Source organism: Xenopus tropicalis, chromosome 3 (genome assembly GCF_000004195.4).
Source record: "Xenopus tropicalis strain Nigerian chromosome 3, UCB_Xtro_10.0, whole genome shotgun sequence".
Classification (NCBI taxonomy): Eukaryota; Metazoa; Chordata; class Amphibia; order Anura; family Pipidae; genus Xenopus; species Xenopus tropicalis.
The window spans coordinates 76,572,769-76,593,920 of record NC_030679.2 but is presented as its reverse complement, the minus strand read 5'-3'; the positions used below and the strand labels follow the sequence as shown (position 1 = coordinate 76,593,920).

The 21,152-nt window shown below is 37.0% G+C and overlaps 1 protein-coding gene across 1 annotated transcript in view; it reads right to left on the bottom strand.

Moving 5' to 3' along the window:
* The window catches only part of cog5 (component of oligomeric golgi complex 5), a 129,377-nt gene that overhangs the window by 19,269 nt on the left and 88,956 nt on the right, over positions 1-21,152 (bottom strand). Inside the window, exons 11-15 of the mRNA XM_031899016.1 lie at positions 17,708-17,789; positions 17,282-17,486; positions 16,498-16,659; positions 11,440-11,539; positions 5,761-5,871 (exon numbers count right to left, since the gene is read on the bottom strand). Coding sequence (XP_031754876.1) covers positions 5,761-5,871; positions 11,440-11,539; positions 16,498-16,659; positions 17,282-17,486; positions 17,708-17,789 — 660 coding nt within the window. The remainder of the gene's footprint in view (positions 1-5,760; positions 5,872-11,439; positions 11,540-16,497; positions 16,660-17,281; positions 17,487-17,707; positions 17,790-21,152) is intronic.

Below are 21,152 nucleotides of genomic sequence, written 5' to 3'. Positions count from 1 at the left end.
AAACATTAAATTGACTGAAAATGTATAATCAACGTGTATTGGAAAGTTGCTTACAATTCCTTTAATTAAGCAGGCATTATCCACTTTAACTGACCTTCTTGGATATTCAGATTTCTGTTTTTAAAGGATGTGGAATATATTTAAAATGCCTTCAGATAAGACTGTAAAGATCTAAATATGAAATGGTATGGAGGGTGTTTTACACAATAGTCTATTGCCAAACCTCATGGAAGAAAAAGGCCGGCCAGGTAATTCTCTGCTGCGTCTTTACTTTGTGTCTCCTAAACTTATTGTTCAAAGTAATTTTGCCATTATAGCATGCATTTATTAACTAGTGAAGTTATTTGGTGGATTTGAAAACTGGATAAACTGTAATCAGGGATATCAACAAGGAAATCTTTGGCCAATACCTAAAGGTCCCCATACACAGGCCGATTCTAGCTGCCGATATCAGTCCCTTAGACCGATTCAGCAGCTAATCGGCCCGAGTATGGGCACTACCGACGGGCCTGCCCGACCGATACCTGGCCTGAAATCGACTTGTTGATGCGGTCCCCAGACCGACTATTCCTATACCCGTCGTTATAATTCGATCGTTTGGCCCCAGGGGAATTAGCCTGGATTCTCCTGATATTGCACACCTGTAGGTGGGAATATTGGGAGACGATCTGCTCGCTTGGCGACATGGCCAAGCGAGCGGATCGGCCTGTGTATGGGGACCTTTAACCTTCCCCACTTTATCCCACCAACCACTTCCCTGCTGAGTGACAGCAGGAATGGAAACATAAGTGATACAACTCTTATCTTTATACACACACAGGCTTGACACATAATTTTGTTAAATTTTGCTTTATATACCAGTATGTATATTTTCATTTTATTTTAAATGTATACCTTATTTGTTTGTGGTCTGTTACCTAGCAACACTACCTTTGGCGCCAAAATGCGCATTTAAGCGTTTACTTGCACTCTACCTAGGTCTCCCTGACAAAGGTTCCAGTAAGGAACTGAAACGTAGGATTAATAAAACTTCACCTTTTTGCATCTACCATTGCCTTCTTTATCCTTTTTATGAAAACCCTGCGAGTGTCATCATCATATATACACAAACACAGTAATATTGGGATTGTGCTTTCCAATTAAACCTACTATATACTGATCTCATAAACTGTATATACATCAAAACACTTATATTTTAAATTCAAAGATGACAGATGGTATATACAATTTTTTATTAGCATTCAAACAGGACGGAAATTCGTAAAATAAACTGAATTATCAAAACAAAACGATATTTGCCAATTATGATAATAAATACTAGACTGTTATCTCTATATAAAAGGGTCACAGATGTTCATATTTTGATTTTATTTATGCTGATGATAAAGCCTGGCTAAAAAACTTTGTTGATAGTAAAACTCATATGGCTTGGGTTTAGCAAGCTTGTTTTAATTACATGAGCAGTATAATTAGATTCTCCCCAGCAGAGCCTCAAGAAACAACAACTAAAAGCTGTGTAATTCAATTTCCATTCAATACAGCTGGAGGTCAAGGCCTTTAATCCTGCAGTGCAGATATTATAACTAATATAAAGATTTAAAGGCCCTTTTGGTAAATACTGCACTGTCAGATGCCTGCAGTACACTGCAAATCAGATCCACTGAACTATATTTAACCTAATGTCTTCCATTTAATATCCTATAACACTTAATACTTACATGAACTGTGATTCGTTCATATGTGGGCTAATTACAAGAAATCTGACCTATCAAACTAATATTATGAATAGACAACCTTTTATATGCCCGCTTTACATGCTTATGAATGAATACTGGAGAAATTATTACCATGCCTTTATAAAAGCACAATATTTTCTGCAGGGCTGTCCCCCATTTTGCTAACATTTGCTCTCCTAAAACAATGTTCACACAGTAAAATTATGGTAACCAGTTTGGTATAAAATATCTATTTTTAAGCAAAGCATTCATTTTGAAATGAATAAAACATTGGTGTACTAAGGTTCTATTAAAAATGTTGCATGGTATACTATCTTGCCCGTCTACACTACTTCCTTCTTTCATTGGCTTTCCAGTCATATATGTACAGTGGAGGAAATAATTATTTGACCCCTCACTGATTTTGTAAGTTTGTCCAATGACAAAGAAATGAAAAGTCTCAGAACAGTATCATTTCAATGGTAGGTTTATTTTAACAGTGGCAGATAGCACATCAAAAGGAAAATCGAAAAAATAACTTTAAATAAAAGATAGCAACTGATTTGCATTTCATTGAGTGAAATAAGTTTTTGAACCCTCTAACAAAAAAAGACTTAATACTTAGTGGACAAACCCTTGTTTGCAAGCACAGAGGTCAAACGTTTCTTGTAATTGATGACCAAGTTTGCGCACATTTTAGGAGGAATGTTGGTCCACTCCTCTTTGCAGATCATCTCTAAATCCCTAAGGTTTCGAGGCTGTCTCTGTGCAACTCTGAGCTTGAGCTCCCTCCATAGGTTTTCTATTGGATTAAGGTCCGGAGACTGACTAGGCCACTCCATGACCTTAATGTGCTTCTTCTTGAGCCACTCCTTTGTTGCCTTTGCTGTATGTTTTGGGTCATTGTCGTGCTGGAACACCCATCCACGACCCATTTTCAGTTTCCTGGCAGAGGGAAGGAGGTTGTCGTTCAGGATTTCACGATACATGGCTCAGTCCATTTTCCCGTTAATGCGAATAAGTTGTCCTGTGCCCTTAGCAGAAAAACACCCCCAAAGCAAAATGTTTCCACCCCCATGCTTGACGGTGGGGACGGTGTTTTGGGGGTCATAGGCAGCATTTTTCTTCCTCCAAACACAGCGAGTTGAGTTAATGCCAAAGAGCTCTATTTTGGTCTCATCAGACCACAGCACCTTCTCCCAGTCACTCACAGAATCATTCAGGTGTTCATTGGCAAACTTCAGACGTGCCGGCACATGTGCCTCCTTGAGCAGGGGGACCTTGCGAGCCCTGCAGGATTTTAATCCATTGCGGTGTAATGTGTTTCCAATGGTTTTCTTGGTGACTGTGGTCCCTGCTAATTTGAGGTCATTAACTAACTCCTCCCGTGTAGTTCTAGGATGCTTTTTCACCTTTCTCAGAATCATTGACACCCCACGAGGCGAGATCTTGCGTGGAGCCCCAGAGCGAGGTCGATTGATGGTCATTTTGTGCTCCTTCCATTTTCGAACAATCGCACCAACAGTTGTCACCTTCTCTCCCAGCTTCTTGCTAATGGTCTTGTAGCCCATTCCAGCCTTGTGCAGGTCTACAATTTTGTCTCGGACATCCTTGGACAGCTCTTTGGTCTTTCCCATGTTGGAGAGTTTGGAGTCTGCTTTTTTGATTGATTCTGTGGACAGGTGTCTTTTATACAGGTGACTAGTTAAGACAGGTGTCCTTAATGAGGTTGACTAATTGAGTAGAAGTGTCTAACCACTCTGTGGGAGCCAGAACTCTTAATGGTTGGTAGGGGTTCAAAAACTTATTTCACTCAATGAAATGCAAATCAGTTGCTATCTTTTATTTAAAGTTATTTTTTCGATTTTCCTTTTGATGTGCTATCTGCCACTGTTAAAATAAACCTACCATTGAAATGATACTGTTCTGAGACTTTTCATTTCTTTGTCATTGGACAAACTTACAAAATCAGTGAGGGGTCAAATAATTATTTCCTCCACTGTATGTTCTTTACCAGTTTGAATTAGCTAAAGCAGCATTACATTTCTAGCTTACAAATTGTGTGGTAAGTACTATAATTACTATTTCTCCTTGCCTGTCTGCCTGCCTAAAGGTAGGCATACACATTAAAATATGCTCGAGTAAGTGGATCTTCTTCCGACATGTCCAAGGTGGGCAATATCAATCTAATTCAATTGTCTGGACCTAGGGCCAAACGATGGAATTAAGATGGGTATAGGAGCCAAGGGCTGTATTAATGAGCTGATGATCAGACAGGAAAATCAAACCTACCCGATTGACACCTAGATGATTTTCGGTCACATATCGATTGGAAAGGCCCGTCGGGGGCCCCATACACAGGCAGATAAGCTGCCAAATCGGTCTAAAGAACTTGTATAGGCGGCTTAAATCGGCCTGTGTATGGCCACCTATAGTTAATTTTTCTACAAAGTCAAAAGCATTTTGATGTAGTCTAGAGTTATTTTAAAGGAGAACAAAAATGTAACGAAGAAGTAGTCTAAAATGCTACAGCAATGTAAAGATCTGTAAATCCAATGACCTGAGCTTAGGGACCCACTTACAATATACTATATGTATGTATGTATAATATATAAAATATACTAATTTAACAATAATACTAAAACTCCTCCTTAAAGTTAATATGATTCATTTAATTTGATTTAAAAAAATCTAGGAGTGTCTTATCCCCACACATTACACATATGCAGAAAGAATCATACAAGACAATGGTACTGTGAAGCCCTACATGGCAGATATACTGTAATTATTAATCAATAACATCATTTCTATTGCTCCTTCTGTGGAAGCTTGAAGCTTGGAGAAGAGCTGACCATAGCAGACATAATGAGCCTTTTAAGCACACAACCAAATGACTGTGCATGAATTAGTAAAGTAAATGGACACACCAAATGTCAAACACAGTTATGCACTAATTAATACAGTAAGAATATCAATGAAACTAAATGGCACAAGCTGCTTTCCAGTTTAAGACAGCTTTCTTCATTGATATTTTTGCCACTCTGCATTCACACAGAGAAATGATGTTAGGCATACATAGGGTACAAATGGTACCGCAGGTGACAAAATAGCGAACTATCAAAAATAAACATTAAATATAATCTTTGCCTACAATCCTTAGCAGTTTTCTAACATACACTGAGTAGATTATGATCTCCAAGGATTGATGAGCCCTCGCTCTCTGTGGCTTACCAGCTCTGATTATTTCATCACTCTGAGATGACTGATGAACGCTCACATTATTTGTTAATGGATAATGTCGACTATTATAAATCTCAGCAAGATGGTGTCTGCTTTGACATACTCCAGACATTCAAATGTTACTGTGTCTAACAAAATTTACAAGGAATCCTTAACCAATGGTGATCCATAGTGTATATCTGCATATAATACATTTGGACAACTGAATAGATATAATTACTAATGATTTGATTTTTGTTAAATATTTAGCTGCTGGGTTTTACATGTTGAATTCATTACAAATATCAATAGAACTTATTCAACTTGTTGCTGCCTTAAGGAAGAATTAAACATGCACAACACTTTAAAGAACACTATTATTTTTTTTCTCTAAAAATACCCTAAACTGGATTAAAATTAGAAAACTGTGACTCACTTGGGCGCAGCCAGTGCTTTTGGTCAATACTTTTATGACTTAATCTTTGTACAATGTTTTATTATTTTTTACATAGACAATAATAAATGCACATGTTTAGATTAAGATAAAAATAATACATACAGGTATGGGACCTGTTATCCAGAATGCTTGGGATCTGGGGTTTTTTGTAATTTATATCTCATTAACTTAAATCTACTAAAAAATAATTTTGAATATGAATTAAACAATAGGATTGTTTTGTCTCCAATAAGGATTAATTATATGTTTCAGGTCAAGTATAAGGTACTGGTTTATACAGAGAAAAGGGAATTCATATCTCATATCTGTCCCTTTATGTTCTGAATGCTTATGACACAAGTGACAGTTTTATCTTGTAACACAGCTTACCTTTTGGATGGACTGGTGTAGTCTGTAGAGTGAATTCACTACTGCAACATTTCTTCGTTGCCCTTCAGTGAGAGGTCCAATCACCTGGCTTGCATCTCCTTGTGTGGATAGCTAATTACACAAGATAAAACATTTTTAGCAATAATAATATCATATAACATTAGCATAATCCATATTAAACTAAGCATGCATAAGTCCTTACATTTTGATCACCTGATATGCATAACCAGTTACTATTGCCTAAGTGTCTACCTACGGCTGTAGTATGGTACTTGAGCATACTGCAACTTGGGTCCTACTGAGTTGACATTTTGCAATCTCAGTCTCAGGTAAATGGGTAGCCTGTGTGTTTCTGCAGTTGTCTACCACAATTAACAGACAGCAGAAACCAAGAAGGATGAAATACAGATTTGCCAGGATGCATGAAGCTAATTCTGAAATTAAAATTCTCACTGAAATGAATAACTTCCGCATTCATTCTTTTATCAAAGCAGTTGAATGTGCTAATTCATTAGACTGTGTTCATCTGCTTTGATGAGCTGAACACTACTCTGTTCTAAGGAGTATTAAAGCTCAGTGGTAGCACTTTAATCAGTGGCTAGTTACAAGGGGGATGTGGGGGATTAAGGAAAATCTTTTTCCAGGCTGCAAAAAACGGTTTCAGATCAAGAAATGATCTTGGGTTAATCTGAAATCAACCTTTATTACGACAATGTATTACATGCAAAACATAACCAACCATAATAATGTATATACCAAAACTTATACTAAACTAACTGCAGATTTTAAGATCATTATAGCCTTGAATATTATGCTTGAGCAAGAAGTAATTCAAACCAGGGATACTGTCACAGGGTCTTTTAAAGCTCCTCAAGCAGGATTCTGTGATAAAACAAACATTTTCAAAAGAACAAACAGATGATAATAATCAGGTCATCTATATACCTGTATAGAGCCTTATAGGGGGTTTTCTTGTCCATCAATGGGGGAGCAGTCCCTTTAACCTATGAATAGGTTGGTGTAGGTGGGTGCAAATTTTGTGCCCATAGCAGTCCCCCCTGTGGGTAATACTTTTATGTGTTACATTAATGAAACCATCTACAAAATCAGAGATAATGTTATCTGCTGCCTTCCACCCCATCTTTAGAATGCACTGCCAGGAACAGCATTTATAAACTAGTTCTGTACACTACAGTGGGCTGGCAACCTTCTAAAGCATTAAAATTTGATACATCACTTAATATATATCTACAGCATTAGAGAAATGGCAGCAAATTAAGTATCAGGAGGCTTGTAGTATCAGATAGACTTTGGGAGGATGCTCGGTAAGAACGGAAGCTTTTCTGGAGCTGCTCAAATATGTTTCAACTAATGTATGAAACTAAATGAGTTCAGAAGCCATCAATTTGACTTACTAAGTAACAACTGGAAAGCACAAGATTTGTAACCTAAACTACAGAAAGTTAAATTATAACAAAAAACATGTGTAGGGATTTAAAAAAAAAAAAAAAAATGGGCCCCGTAGGATGGACACCCCTAGAGCAGCCCTAGAGGGTAGTACTATGGTGATGGAATGTTAGCAGTTAAATGGGAGTTCCCAGTAGTTTGAGTAGCAGCCACTGGGTGGTGTGTTAGAATATAAAACTCCCATGTTCAGCAGGTTTTAGCCCTGGGACCTCCCTCTGGACAGGTGTGTTCAACAGGCCTGGGTAGTAGATAAAAGTTCAAGTAATAGATTGCTCTAGGAGTGATATGTAGGCAACAAGCTAGAAAGGGCAGACATTGCCCCACCAGGAGTGAGAGGAGTTAAGACCCCCCAGCAATCCATCTGCTGGAGATCAGGGCCCAAAGTTTCTAGTCAGGTGGATTAAGCCACTGCTAGAGGAAGATTCCTAATCTGTAGGTGCTCAGGCGAGAGTACCGGGGTGAGGTCTCACGGGAGGGTCAGCCTGACGACCCTCAGAGAGAGGGTCTCCCAGCGAGAGCTCCCAAGGAGAATCACTTGGCGGGAGTACCGCGGGTAACCAAACAGGAGAGAGGTTCTATAAAAGAGAAGTAAGGAGAAGTGTCCCCTGATTCATGTGTCTCACTCCTGGGTGCTGTCTGTCCTCAATAAAGCTGATTCACCTGGTTCACTACAATTATCAGTGTCCTGTCTCTTCATCACAAAGGACCCTCAGCTGCTCGGTAAGCAAATATCCCGGAGAGGGGTAAAGGGTACCGGCAGTTGCAGGGAATCCCTGACCAAGGAGCACCACGCGGTACAGAGTTTCCCAGGGAGGGGAGTTATAGTTTAACCTGTCTCTACCCTGGGTGGAGGCACGCTAAATAGCAGCAAAGTATACCTGTTCCCCCATAGTAAGCGGGGGCTCAGGGCTCCTGTAGCACCAACAGCATCAGCAGTAGCAGCACTGTCACAAAAGTGGGCTACACAGGTTTACTTTGTATTTTCTGTTATCTGTGGTGCACACCACAGTACATTTTTAAAGACTGATGACTTTAATATTGCATTTTGTACCAAATGAGCTAAAAGCAACCCATGTAGATTTTTTTTAGAGGACCAATACTAAATGTCAGAACTCTGGTGTCTAGGCAACTAGCAAATATCACTTGGGAAAATGTTACCTGCAGCGTTTCCAACAAATTTTTTAGTCTCTCCTTAGTGACTGCAGAGAAAGGCTGCTGCACACTTCTAACTCTCACTTTAGTGCCAAGTGAGTGTCTCTCATCTGAATTGTCTTTGGAATTTCATGCATAAAAACACTACAAATACCCAAGTGTAAATACTGAAACAATCTTCTTATTAAAATTTAACATTTGTATGTTTTGTTTTGTTTTTTTTATTTTGTTTTTTTTTTTTTAAATAAAACTGCCTTTTTAATAGTATTTTTTTAATTAAAGAGTTAATTGTAGAGAAAACAACTTTATGGCAGCAAAGTTCCTGTTAATTTGTTCCTTTGTTTAGTTAGCAACGTCATGAAAATTAAAAAAAAAAAAAAAAAAACACAAAAATCTAACTATTTGTTTTTAAAATCCAAGCTACTACTCAAAAGAACATTATTAGCTACGAAAAACACAAGTTGCTGTATAAGGAAGTGGTTACATAAAGCCCAATGACAGAGGTAGGTGTATCTATGGTATTGTAGCATGCAAAGGTACAGACTATAATGTCTATTACTGTCTCCAGAGACTAAGGCTTTCCTGTGTAGCCAAATAGGCAGTTTCAGGGCTCTGCTACTTGTATAATCCTCTTTAGCAATGCCGGATAAACTAAATCCTTCCTGAGAAGCCTGCACCAGCTTTGAAAGTTTCTCAGCCATGTTATAATGTACATCAGAACTACTAAATGCTTACTTTATGGCATCTGGCATTAAGAGAGTAACTGTAGTCTACTCATAGAAATATTGTCTCAGAGGCAAATGTGCTACATTTTAACTACATCCGGCTTCAGCGTGTAAAATTCATTAGTGAAGTGCCTTGCAAATGTATTTAGGCTCTTCTCATATTACTAAATGGTAATTCCTACATTGAATAGTTGCGGTCTGTAATAACTGTAAGAAAACAAGTGGATTATCAGAAACATGTTTTTTTCTGTTGTGCATATTTAGATTTGTAATACATATTAAATACATATTTTCAGTGATTTGGAGTGTCCATAATTACTCATGGACAGTGGACAAAGCTACTTTGTTACAGCAAGAGACTTAGGTAACTTTTGTAAATGGTGACTACATAATATTCAAAGCTGGAAGAATAGTTAAGATTTAGGAAGGCTTAGCCGGCAAATGCTATATATAGCTTCTCTATGCAAAAATGTAATTTGTAATAATGCAATTGCCCCTTCATAGTCTTTCTTGGTACTTCCAAGTTTTCATGACTTTGCAATTATAAAAATACTATTTTGATATGCACAAGCTAAAGTAAATTCATGTTTTATAAAAACAACCTTCTCTGAATGTATTCTAGCTAAATGTACAGTATACAGTTACCAGGGGCTTTTACCAAGAAGAGCTTCCTTAAATTTTCAGCATGTCACACAATACCCCACACTATTCATAATTAATTGTTTCTGAATTATCTCCCTTCTTCTGCCTCTTTCCAGCTTTTAAACAGTGGGGTCACTGCCTCTAGCAGCAAAAAAAATCATTTTGTGAGACAACAACTTTATTGATACTGCTCCTTATTATTACTTATGTTTCTATTCAGGCCCTTAACTATTTATTATGCAGCCTTTTATTCAAACAACTGGCAGGTTGCTAGGGTGAATTGGATCCAGCAACCAGAAATATAAACTAATGACCAAATGCAAACTGTCTTGGAATTTCATTTTCTACCTTATAAATAACTAAACCCTAAAAATGAATATGGTTAAAAATACCATGTTTTATATACTGGGTTTATTGCAGCAGCCTAAAGGTTCAGCATCTCTATAGTAGTAATAATTCAGGCATTCAAAGTTGTCACAGGAGCTCCCCATCTTGGATTCTGTTAGGAGTGTCAGTGACACTCACATGTTCAGTGTCCTCTGAGCAGCTGTTTGGAAGCTAAGCTTAGTGGTCTTTGAAAATTATCAAGCAGAAAATAAGGTTGGCCTGTCAAAAAGCTGATGTTACAGGGATGATAATTATATTTGGATGCTAATGGCACTGGTTTCTGAGCTGCCATGTAGTAATAATTTAAAGTAAACGCTAATCAGCTTTATATTGTCATATTTATGTTCTATATATACAGTATATTGTGAATGGGTCCCTAAGCTCAGTAACTGATAGCAGCACAGAGCATGTGCAGTGAATCAGCAGAAAAGAAGATGGGGAGCTACTGGGGCATCTTTGGAGGCACAGATCTTCCCTGCTAAAGGGCTGTGCTTGCCTTGAGCTGGTACATAAGTCCAAAACATAATGTACAGCATTTCAGCCCTACTTCTTTGGTTAAGCTTTAGTTCTCCTCATTCATTGTGTGTGCTTAAACCATTTTGTGTTATTTATATATGATATGTGTATGTAATGTTTTTAGTATTTGTCAGTGCTGCAGTGTAAAGTATTCAGTATTGCAATCTCTTTCACGATAATGTAACTCTTCCCCTCCAGACATGCATTTTCTTTACCACACTTGCTGCGATGTAGTCTCCGGCAGGTCCTGAGGGGGACTGGGCCCTGCTTCTATTTTTGCCTTCAGTTAACAACTTAAAGGAGAAGGAAAGGCAAAGTCACTTGGGGGTGCCAAAATGTTAGGCATCCCCAAGTGCTTTTAATCGCTTACCTTGTACCCCGGGCTGGTGCCCCTGTCCGGAGAAAACAGCACCAGCCCGGGGTACCTGTAGTGGAGTGCTTCCTCCTTCCTGCTTCCTTTTCCTAAAATGCCAGTGGTTGGCGCATGCGCAGTAGAATGAAAAGCCGACTTTTCTGTTAAAGTTCGGCTTTTCACTCTACTGCGCATGTGCGCGCACGAGAAAGAGGAAGAAGGAAGCGCTGCAGCTACCCCGGGCTGGTGCTATTCTCTCCTAACAGGGGCACCAGCCTGGGGTAAAAGGTAAGCGATTTAAGTCACTGGGGGTACCTAACATTTTGGCACTCCCAAGTGACTTTGCCTTTCTTTCTCCTTTAAAGGAGGTCAATATGCCAATAAAATACAGTAAAACAGGTGCAGCCCAGGTGCTTTCTGAATACCAGATTTACTTACAAGCTGTTCAGATTTAACACCATAAAGTTGTATTGTCTTTGCTATATTTTTAGAGACAGCAGAGGAAAGGCTTGGATCCACAGCAGCCACATTCATTTCACTACAAAGAAAAAAGGAGTTACATTCAGTGTTTAACATGACATTTTACTTTATACATATTAATAAAAAACTGGTAACCATAAATGGTTTTATGTCTCAAAAAAAAAAAAAGTAAGCTACAATGATAACTAAAGATGTGCTTAAAATTTGAAAAAAACATGATTACAGACTCTTGGGAGGGAATTCACAAAAGTGAAGAAAGCCAGTTGTGTTACGATTGGTGTAAATGTATTTTCCATATCCATAAACAAAAATCTGCCAAAATTCTGGCCTTACCTCCACTTTTCATGTTTTGGTAAATGAAAGGCAGTTTAAAATTACATTAACAAGATTTTCACCCAACATTTTTTAAATGGAGAGGAGCTCAGTGTAACTTTTTCCCAGCTCTGCATTGCTTCCTTCACCCCAATTTCAGGTGCAGTATTGGGGGCATATTCATAGTAACTGGCAGCCTATTGGCAGGATACAAGTCACTATCCTCTAACTACAGAATAACAATAGGTGTAAAAAGCCTCATTAGCCATTTAAATAAACAAGTTTAAAAAGAAATGAAATATAGAAAGAAATGTAGCTTAATTCCAACATAACATTTTTTTTAAACTTTCATTTGCATTATTTTTGTTTGTTTACCTTTAAATTAACTTTTAGTGGGATGTAAAGAATTGCCAATTTGCAATTGGTTTTCATTTTTTATTATTAATTGTATTTCCTCAGCTATTTAGCTTTTCGTTTAGCAGCTCTACTGTTTGGAATTTCAGCCACTATCTGCCAGCTAGGATCTTGTTTATCTTAGCAATCAGGCAGTGGTTTGAATGAGCGACTGGAATACTAATATGAGGGGACACGAATAGAAAGATTGAAAATTAAAAGTAATTATAACAATACCATTGTAGCCTCGGAGCATAGTTTTTAGATGCCAGCGTCCCTGCCCCCCATTTGAAAGTCAGAAGACGAAGGCAAATAATTAAAAAAAAACTATTCCCAGAAAATCTGCAATTGGTCATCATTTTTAATAAGAGATTCAGTATCAGACTTCCTCCATCAGAAAAAACCATCATTCCTGGGTCAAAGTCTGAGCAGCTCTCTCCTCTCTCCCTCTCCAATAAGAATTCAGAAGAATTCACTTACCCTCCCAACAGAATGTGTGATCTATGCTACCAGCCTCTAGAGCTGCATCATGGAAGCTACAGAAAAACCAAGCTAAAATAGCAGCTGCTATCTTAAACAAATGGAGGGAGCTTCTAGTGCTCTTTACTCAGGTATAGTAAAGATTTCTGCAGAATAAGAGATATAATAACAGAGTTCTATGTGGCACTAGTGTGGCAAATCCAGCAGTAAAATGCCAAAATGACTTTCATTCTCCTTTAAAGGTGAGCTACCCCTTCAATGAATGAGGCAATTTTGTGTGACTATATTGTATAAAGCTTCATATACAGTTGGAAGACAAACTTGCCTGGCAAATATTTAGTTTTAGTACCAGCCTCCAGCCGCCTCCATAATCGTGCTACTACATTTGTTCTGTAAGCGCACAGTATGTTCAAACCTACTGAGCTGTGCAGCAGTGTTGATGACCAGTTTCAGCTGTGTCTATCTTACTGATCAGGCCAAATTGTGATGTTGTGCTACTGCACATTTCCAGATGAGACCCATCATGGGAATGGAAGTCGCATGGCCAAAGATAGTGGTGTAGCTCTGCAATCCCGGATGTACAATGGGCCACAGTTAAGTTGGTGCAAGTGTAACTGATATAGTTAAGGAGGGGGATGGAGGATCTTTTTAAACTAAAAATTTAACAGGAGGTTTTGTTTCCCCTTTAACAAGAGACAACATCTAATGGACACTGCATTCATCAATTGAGATAGTTTCTTGCCGCCTCTGGTAACTGGCCACTCACTGCTCATGGCAGGAGCAGCTATGATACTGAATCAGCCTGTAAGATCCAAGAATTGCCCAGGGCAGTCCTCCTAACAAGGTGCATGCAGGCAGGAAGGTGCCTACTTATGATCCACAACCAGAGGTTTTAGTGAAGAAGCAGCCATCAGATTTAACTCAGTTGTAGTTTGAGGCACTGGTGGTTCCTCATTTGTCTCAGAGATTATATGCGCTTGTAAACACTAGCTTTCTATAAATGCAGAGATCAGGAATAATTTTCTTGTGTTTATTTACAATGCAAAATGTAGGAAAGTTCGATGGGCATAAACAAGTATTTTGTGCTTTTATTGATACATTACTCATTAATCTGATATCAATTTACGTTTAGTTGCATTTCAGTAAAAAAAAGTAAAAATTACAAGTAATAAAAAATACATTTAAAGATTCAGATATTTTTGCTTCTGCTTGTCTAAAGAAATTGTTCTGTGTTCAATAAGTAGTATTTTTTTAGCCTAGGATAACAGCAGCTAAAAGATAAAATGATATGAATAATTCTCTTGGCTCTAATTCACGTTTGTGCAACAGTTAGACTATTTATAGCAAAGTACGCCATGCTTCACTGTATCATAATGCACCAAGTACACATTGCAGACAATTGATTTCTGTACATCTAGGACATGCCCTAATTTAATTTCAGGCTACAGAATAGCAGTTGTGGAATGACCGCAGTCATTATTACCATGTCAGCAGGTTTTTTTTATTTGATTCAGCTTGAACTATTTTGGCTGACCTCCACAACCTGGCATCTGAAGTAAATCTGTTTTTTATTTTTAATATTGCTGGTTACAGCATGACTGCTTTACATTAATTTTGGGTACAAATTTCAAATCCTAATATTTAGTAACCATATAGTAATGTACTATTGATAATGATTCAGTAAAAAAAAGAAATTGTAAATATAAAGGCATTTGCTCTGCATTGATAATGATGACTCCTGGAAAAACTTTGTACACAGACATGGCAGCACTTAGAAATAGTTATTAAAAGTTGCTTGTTCGGTATTCCAGATCAACTGGATACCTCACAGCACAGTAGTGGGGGAGGGGGGCTAACATATCTGCTTCCTACAGAAGCATTTAAAGAGGCCACACATGGACCTAGTTCAACAATGCAGGAATTTCCAGCCAGACATTATGACACATGCTTTATATGTAGGTACATCAGAATAAGCTCTATAAACAAAGTCACTAGAGTCATGGGCTTGGACATAGTAACATAAGATACGGCTGCAGTCCCAAAACAAATGAATTCATCTGCCACTGGGTAGATTCCTTAAAACAGAGCATGAAAGAGTGAATAAGTATCAACCCCATTGCATTATGATAACCGAATCCTTAAAGGCATTCTAAATTGACAATTTAAATAACTTCAGTGTGTTCTAAATGCTGCCACCAGACTCATCAACTTATAACAGGTCTAAAACCAAAAAATGGATCTTGCTACTTTGAGCATTTTTGCAATTTACATACATTTTTTGTTTATAGCATATTATATGTTTAGACTTCTAATACTAGGCTGTTGGCTCAACTGAATCCAGGAAGTGCTACTGGGGGTGACTAATCGCATTGTCAATTAATTTTTCTGGAGGGAAGGTATTTTAGGGAGATTAGTTGCCTGCAGTAGCCGAGATTTACCCACAGGCGACTAATCTTCCCATTGCCATTAGGTTGCAAAAAAACATGGTGCTTTGCCTAGACTGGAGGGAGTGAAAAAGATGGAGAAAGCAAAAGTGAGAAGGTGTGTGCTCTTGGAAGGGGAAAGGGATAAATTCACTTAGTGGATAAAATCATTTGTAAATGAAGCAATTATAATTCATCAATTAAAATAAATGATCAAATATCAAAATAATAAGTGCTAAAAGGTGCCCTTTTTCTAGTTAATTTAGTTAATTAAGAGTAGTAAAATTTTTCTTTAAAAACACAAGATTGGAAATAAAAAATGATAACAGTAGAATTATTTCAATTAAAACCTCTCCCTCAATTTACTAGGGTGGTATGCATCTAAAAACTGTTTGGTGCTATGTTGGTGCATTATTTTTATATATTGCAATATTTATTGCAATTGATCACTTTCCCTGATATTAATTAAGAAGTGTTCTGAAAAAAACATTTTCTTTTCATGGAAAGCTATTTTTTTAATTAATTAATTAAATTAGGAAAGATAATTTTGAGACCATGGCCATTGGCTTTCTGTGACCTCCGACTTTGTTGTATCCCTAGGGACTAGACAGTAATTAACTAAGCCAGTAAAACTCCACTCTGCTATCTATTTCTGTTTGCAACCTACTTCTTTTTGGTATTTTATACACTTAAATGAATTGGTATTTTATACAACTGATTAAATCAGGGCTCTATAGATTTTTTTTTTTTTAGCACTCAATACTTTATTTCAATTTTGATTAATTCTAGTGGAAAGCAAGATTTTCCTTTGGTAAGAACATTTTGCTTTAGTGGTAATATTATTTTAGGGTTTTTTTTTTAATTACTAATCCCCACAATTGCATTCCTGCATATAAAAATGACTAGGTAAAGACTGGTGGTGATATTCTGATGAATGGCCATATCCAGGGTTATTCTGCATAAAGTACATAATGCAATTTGAAACTCATAAATTTGGAATAAGGTGTCCTGCTATTTATTAACCTCTGAAAGAATTCATGTTCTTGCATTATAATCGTGCAAATATGTTTGCCTATTTAAAGCCACTTTTTACTTGTCCCTTTTCCCCCACAAATCATCTGATGCTTAAGGTTGTGTAATGCTCTCTTTGTAGCTTAGCCTGTTGGTTTGGTTCCAGAATGTTACATGTGCTCATATTAAGAGGCATTTAATAATGAACAATTTCAATGTACAAAATTTGTAAATTTATATGGTTATAAACAAAATGTTTAAATAAAAAAAAAATGCAACTGCACAAAAGCACAACAATTGACAGACTATTCCTACATGGTATACTGGATATTAATGTAAATGAGAACACAGACTATTGTTAGGTTAAACAAGAATAATTTAAAAAAATGCCCATTACCTCGCAATAGTTTTTATGATGCTGTCAAGCTCATCTGCTGAAGGAGGGTTACGACCACCAGGTGGGAAGACTAGATTAATTGGATCAAAAAGACGAGATAATGATTTAGATAAGTAAGCAGCTTCATAAGGTTGAAGAGAGTCCTTTAGCATCTTTTCTGCACTGCAACAAAAACATAATTATATTAAAAGTTACTTTTTTGCATTTTTCTGTTTTGATTTTCTTGATCAATCTGGTTATATTTAGTATTAAAAAACTGAGGTAAAGAAAAAACTTTCTGACAAGACTAGGGATAGCCATTAAATAAAGGTAGATAGGTAATTACATTATGCTGGAGCACGGATTGTTAAAACTAACCATGAAATGTACATTTTGAGCAAAAACTTTGTCCTGTTCTCATTTTCTCTTAAGCAGCAGTTCTTTTTATGTGGTCCTTACCCATTTTAAAAATCCCTTCTGAAATCATATTAATAGGTTTACACAATCAGGTGACTAGTACATGCTACATGGTGAGTGGCTACTCTGGGTTACTGCAACTGATGAAAAACATGTAACCTTAAGTGCATTTCTCTGTTAGTCGAATCATTCCTTTTCACTCACCCCAGAACCTTTATCTGTATGCTCCTACTACAAATCTTGATTCTTATGCAACTTGTTTTTACATAATATTAAAGCCTTACGATTCTCCAAAATATAATTGTGGGAGTCAAAGTCAAATTTCTCAGTGCCAACAATTTATTTATGACCATTATAGGGCATGCTGGTACTACATAAAACTACATACTCAACATCTTGCTTCTTTGTTATAAAGATATCCTGTGCATCATCTTCAGTTGGCTGCAGGTCAGAAACAAGATCAGAGTTTCCACTGTTTGAAAATGAGCCTTGTAAATTCTGACTGTACTGTTGAAGACGCTTCCACAAATCATTGTACAGTCTTAGCAATTTAGGGTATTCCCCTTCAAAGGCCTGTTTCAGAAACATTGAGCCTATGGGATAAAACAGTTATGTATTAGTGTATTATCAATAATGTTGGCTTTAACAGGCTAAAATTTATCTTAGGTCACAGTGTTTACAAATTATATTGCAATTAATTAAAAACTAGGCTGATATTTTAAACACACCTTAATAGAAATGAACAGCCAAAGGTTAAAATATAGTGTTATCTATTCTATGAGCTAAGCACAAATTATACCACATTACTACTTACAGTTTGTTGCTTTCTCAAACTGAGATGAAAGGATCTGAGTAACAGAACTCCAAAATTTGTACAGGATATCTGAATGCCCATCCTAAAATGAAAAAAAAAAATGCACAATTTTTTTCTTTTTAACAGCACATTTTTTTATTCAATTTCCTTTGCTTTTCTGGGTACTTAAATTTCTTGAGCCTTAATCTTATATTTGTTTATTTTTAGGATCAGAATATACTAAATTGTCATCAGATCAGTCACAGTTTAATCTCCCAAGACTCTGGGGGAAAAGTGGTCTCTAGAACTGGTAGAGGACCTTTCTCACTATACTAATGCAGTACTTGATTATTATCCAATACAAGTGCCTTTTTACTATGCAATGCAATATAATGCTAGAAAGCAGTTTTTAACCCTTTTACTGCCAGCCATTTTGGTCAAAGCGGAACTTGTACTGCCAGACAGTTTTTGAACATTTTGCACTGTTTCACTTTAGGGGCCTTTCCTCGGGGGGACTTTTAGTTTACCAAGGAAAACAATATATCGTTTTTCTCAGAACAACCTAAGCTTTCAAAATATGGTAGAATTTTTGTGTAATTCCAATTCTGTAATAAGATATAGGCTTCTAAATGTCTAAAAATGCAAAAAAAAAATCAAATTTTCCATAATATAATCACACATACTAGAAACAAAAATTATTTCATGCACGAATATACAACTGATTTGGAAAGTCCCATGTCTCCTGAACGTGCCAATACCAAATATATATAGTTTTATGGAGATTTCTCACTTGTATAGGTCAAAAACTCCCAGCAGTACATTACCAAATTCCCAAAGCACTGCTCCAAAAAAACTGCATACTTTGGATTTCAAGGCCAAAATTCCACTAACAGAAGGTTTATCCCAGAAAATTGTACATTTTTGAAAAGAACAGATTCTGGGGAATACAGAATAGGCACAACTGTGTGTCTACTCCAAACTATCAAGTCGCAATGCTTTCCTAAAGTTATTGGTTTTTATCAAAATTTGTGATTTTTTTAAAAAATCGCTTCAAAGCTTCCAGTCTATAGTATCTTATCTCCTACAGGTCATAAAGTAACCAAATAAAACACCCTAAATATGAATGCCTGGGGTCCACTGAACAGTTTGATGCCCAATATGTATAGGTTTACCTAAGTATGTGGCATGTAGGGGCCCCAATGTGAACATACCCCATATGAACTGTCATTTCTGTCATTTCAGCTCCTGCAAAATCAACACATTTACATCATTATATGTGGGATAAAGCTAGTAAAAAGTATGCTCACCCCAGAAAGTCATATATTTTTGGAAAGTACACATTCCCCAGAATCTAAAATGGGTACCCATGTCTTTCTACTCCAAAGTACCAAGCCGCACAGCTTTTCTAAAGTTAGCAATTTTGATGACATTTCCAAAAATCCCCTCAAAGCTTCCACTTTGAAGCATCTTATCTCCCACATAGCATTAGGTACCAAGATAAAACACCCTGAATTTGAACACCAGGGGTCCACTGAACAGTTTGATGCCCAATATGTATAGGTTTACCTAAGTATGTGGCATGTAGGGGCCCGAATGTGAACATACCCCCATATATACTGTCATTTCTGTCATTTCAGCTCCTGCAAAATCAACACATTTACATCATTATATGTGGGATAAAGCTACAAAAAAGTACGCTCACCCCAGAAAGTCATATATTTTTGGAAAGTACACATTCCCCCGAATCTAAAATGGGTACCCATGTCTTTCTACTCCAAAGTACCAAGCCGCACAGCTTTTCTAAAGTTAGCAATTTTGATGACATTTCCAAAAATCCTCTCAAAGCTTCCACTTTGCAGCATCTTATCTCCCACATAGTGTTAGGTACCAAGATAAAACACTCTAAATTTGAACGCCAGGGATCCACTGAACAGTTTGATGCCCAATATGTATAGGTTTACCTAAGTATGTGGCATGTAGGGGCCCCAATGGGAACATACCCCCATATGATCTATCATTTCAGCTCCTGCTAAATCAACACATTTACATCCTTTATGTGGGATAATGCTACAAAAAAAGTACATTCACCCAAGAAAGCCATATATTTTTGTAAAGTACACATCCCCCCGAATCTATAATGGGTAATCATTTCTTCTTGCTTCAAAGTACCAAGCTGTAAAGCTTTCCTAAGTTTGCAGATTTAAATGACATTTCGAAAATCGCATAAAAATGTTGCAATTTGCCGCATTTATCTCTCACAATTTCTTGATAAAGATCAGATAAAGACAAATCACCCCAAAAAGGAACACCAGAGGCCTACTGAACAGTTTGATGCCCAATATGCATAGATATACCAAAGTCTGCGGTATGTACTGAACCCAAAATGAAAATAGCGCATAAGAATTTCTCGCCTGCCAGCTCAGCTTTTGCACACAGAGCCCCCTGTCAGTGTATTATGTGCCAAAACTTCCCCTAACTATACAGTGACCCCCACAAAACCATATATTTTTGGAAAGTACACATTCTGACAAATCCAACAAGGGTAAAGAGTCCTTTCTACACCAAAGTACCAATCTGCAGAGCTTTCCTAAAGTTATCGGTTTTTATGACATTTCAGAAAATCGCCTAAAAATGTTGCAATTTGCCGCATTTATCTCACACAATTTCTTGCGTACAAAGGCAAGTCACCCCAAATAGGAACACCAGAGGTCTACTGAACAGTTTGATGCCCAATATGCATAGATATACCAAAGTTTGTGGTATGTACTGAACCCAAAATGAAAATAGCGCATAAGGATTTCTCGCCTGCAAGCTCAGCTTTTGCACACAGAGCCCCCTGTCAGTGTATTATGTGCAGTAACCCCCCCTAACTAGTGACCCCCAGAAAACCATATATTTTTGGAAAGTACACATTCTGATGAATTCAAAATAGGCAAAGTTATTTTTGTACACCAAAGTTACACCTGGCAAAGCTACGCTAAAAACAGATCAGGAACACTTATAGAGGGATAAAATGTGATAAAACCACAAAAATTGTGCAAATCAGTGAAACAACAAAATAAGTTACATGACAGTGTAATTAGTGGCCAGAATATCTGATCCAATAGTTACGCTGTCAAAATAAACAGTTTTTAGGTAAAAGAAAATAAAAACAAAGTGGTAAAATGAAAAAAAAAAAAAAAAAAGCAAAACAAAAAAAAAACCCAAAGTGTTTGTGTATACATGTTTGTACATGTGTAAAAGTTGTGTGATAGTGTGTAAGTGTGTATATGAGTGTAAATAAGTGTATAAAAGTGTGAAAAATGAAAAAAAAAAATGCTAAAATGTGTGCTGTAAGTGTGTGTAAATGTATGTAAGTGTGTATAAATGTATGTAAATGTGTGTCTAAGTGTGTAAATGGTGTGTAAATGCAAGAAAAAAAAAAGTCCTTACCTGTCCTGAAGACCCGATCGCTCCTTGCTCAGTT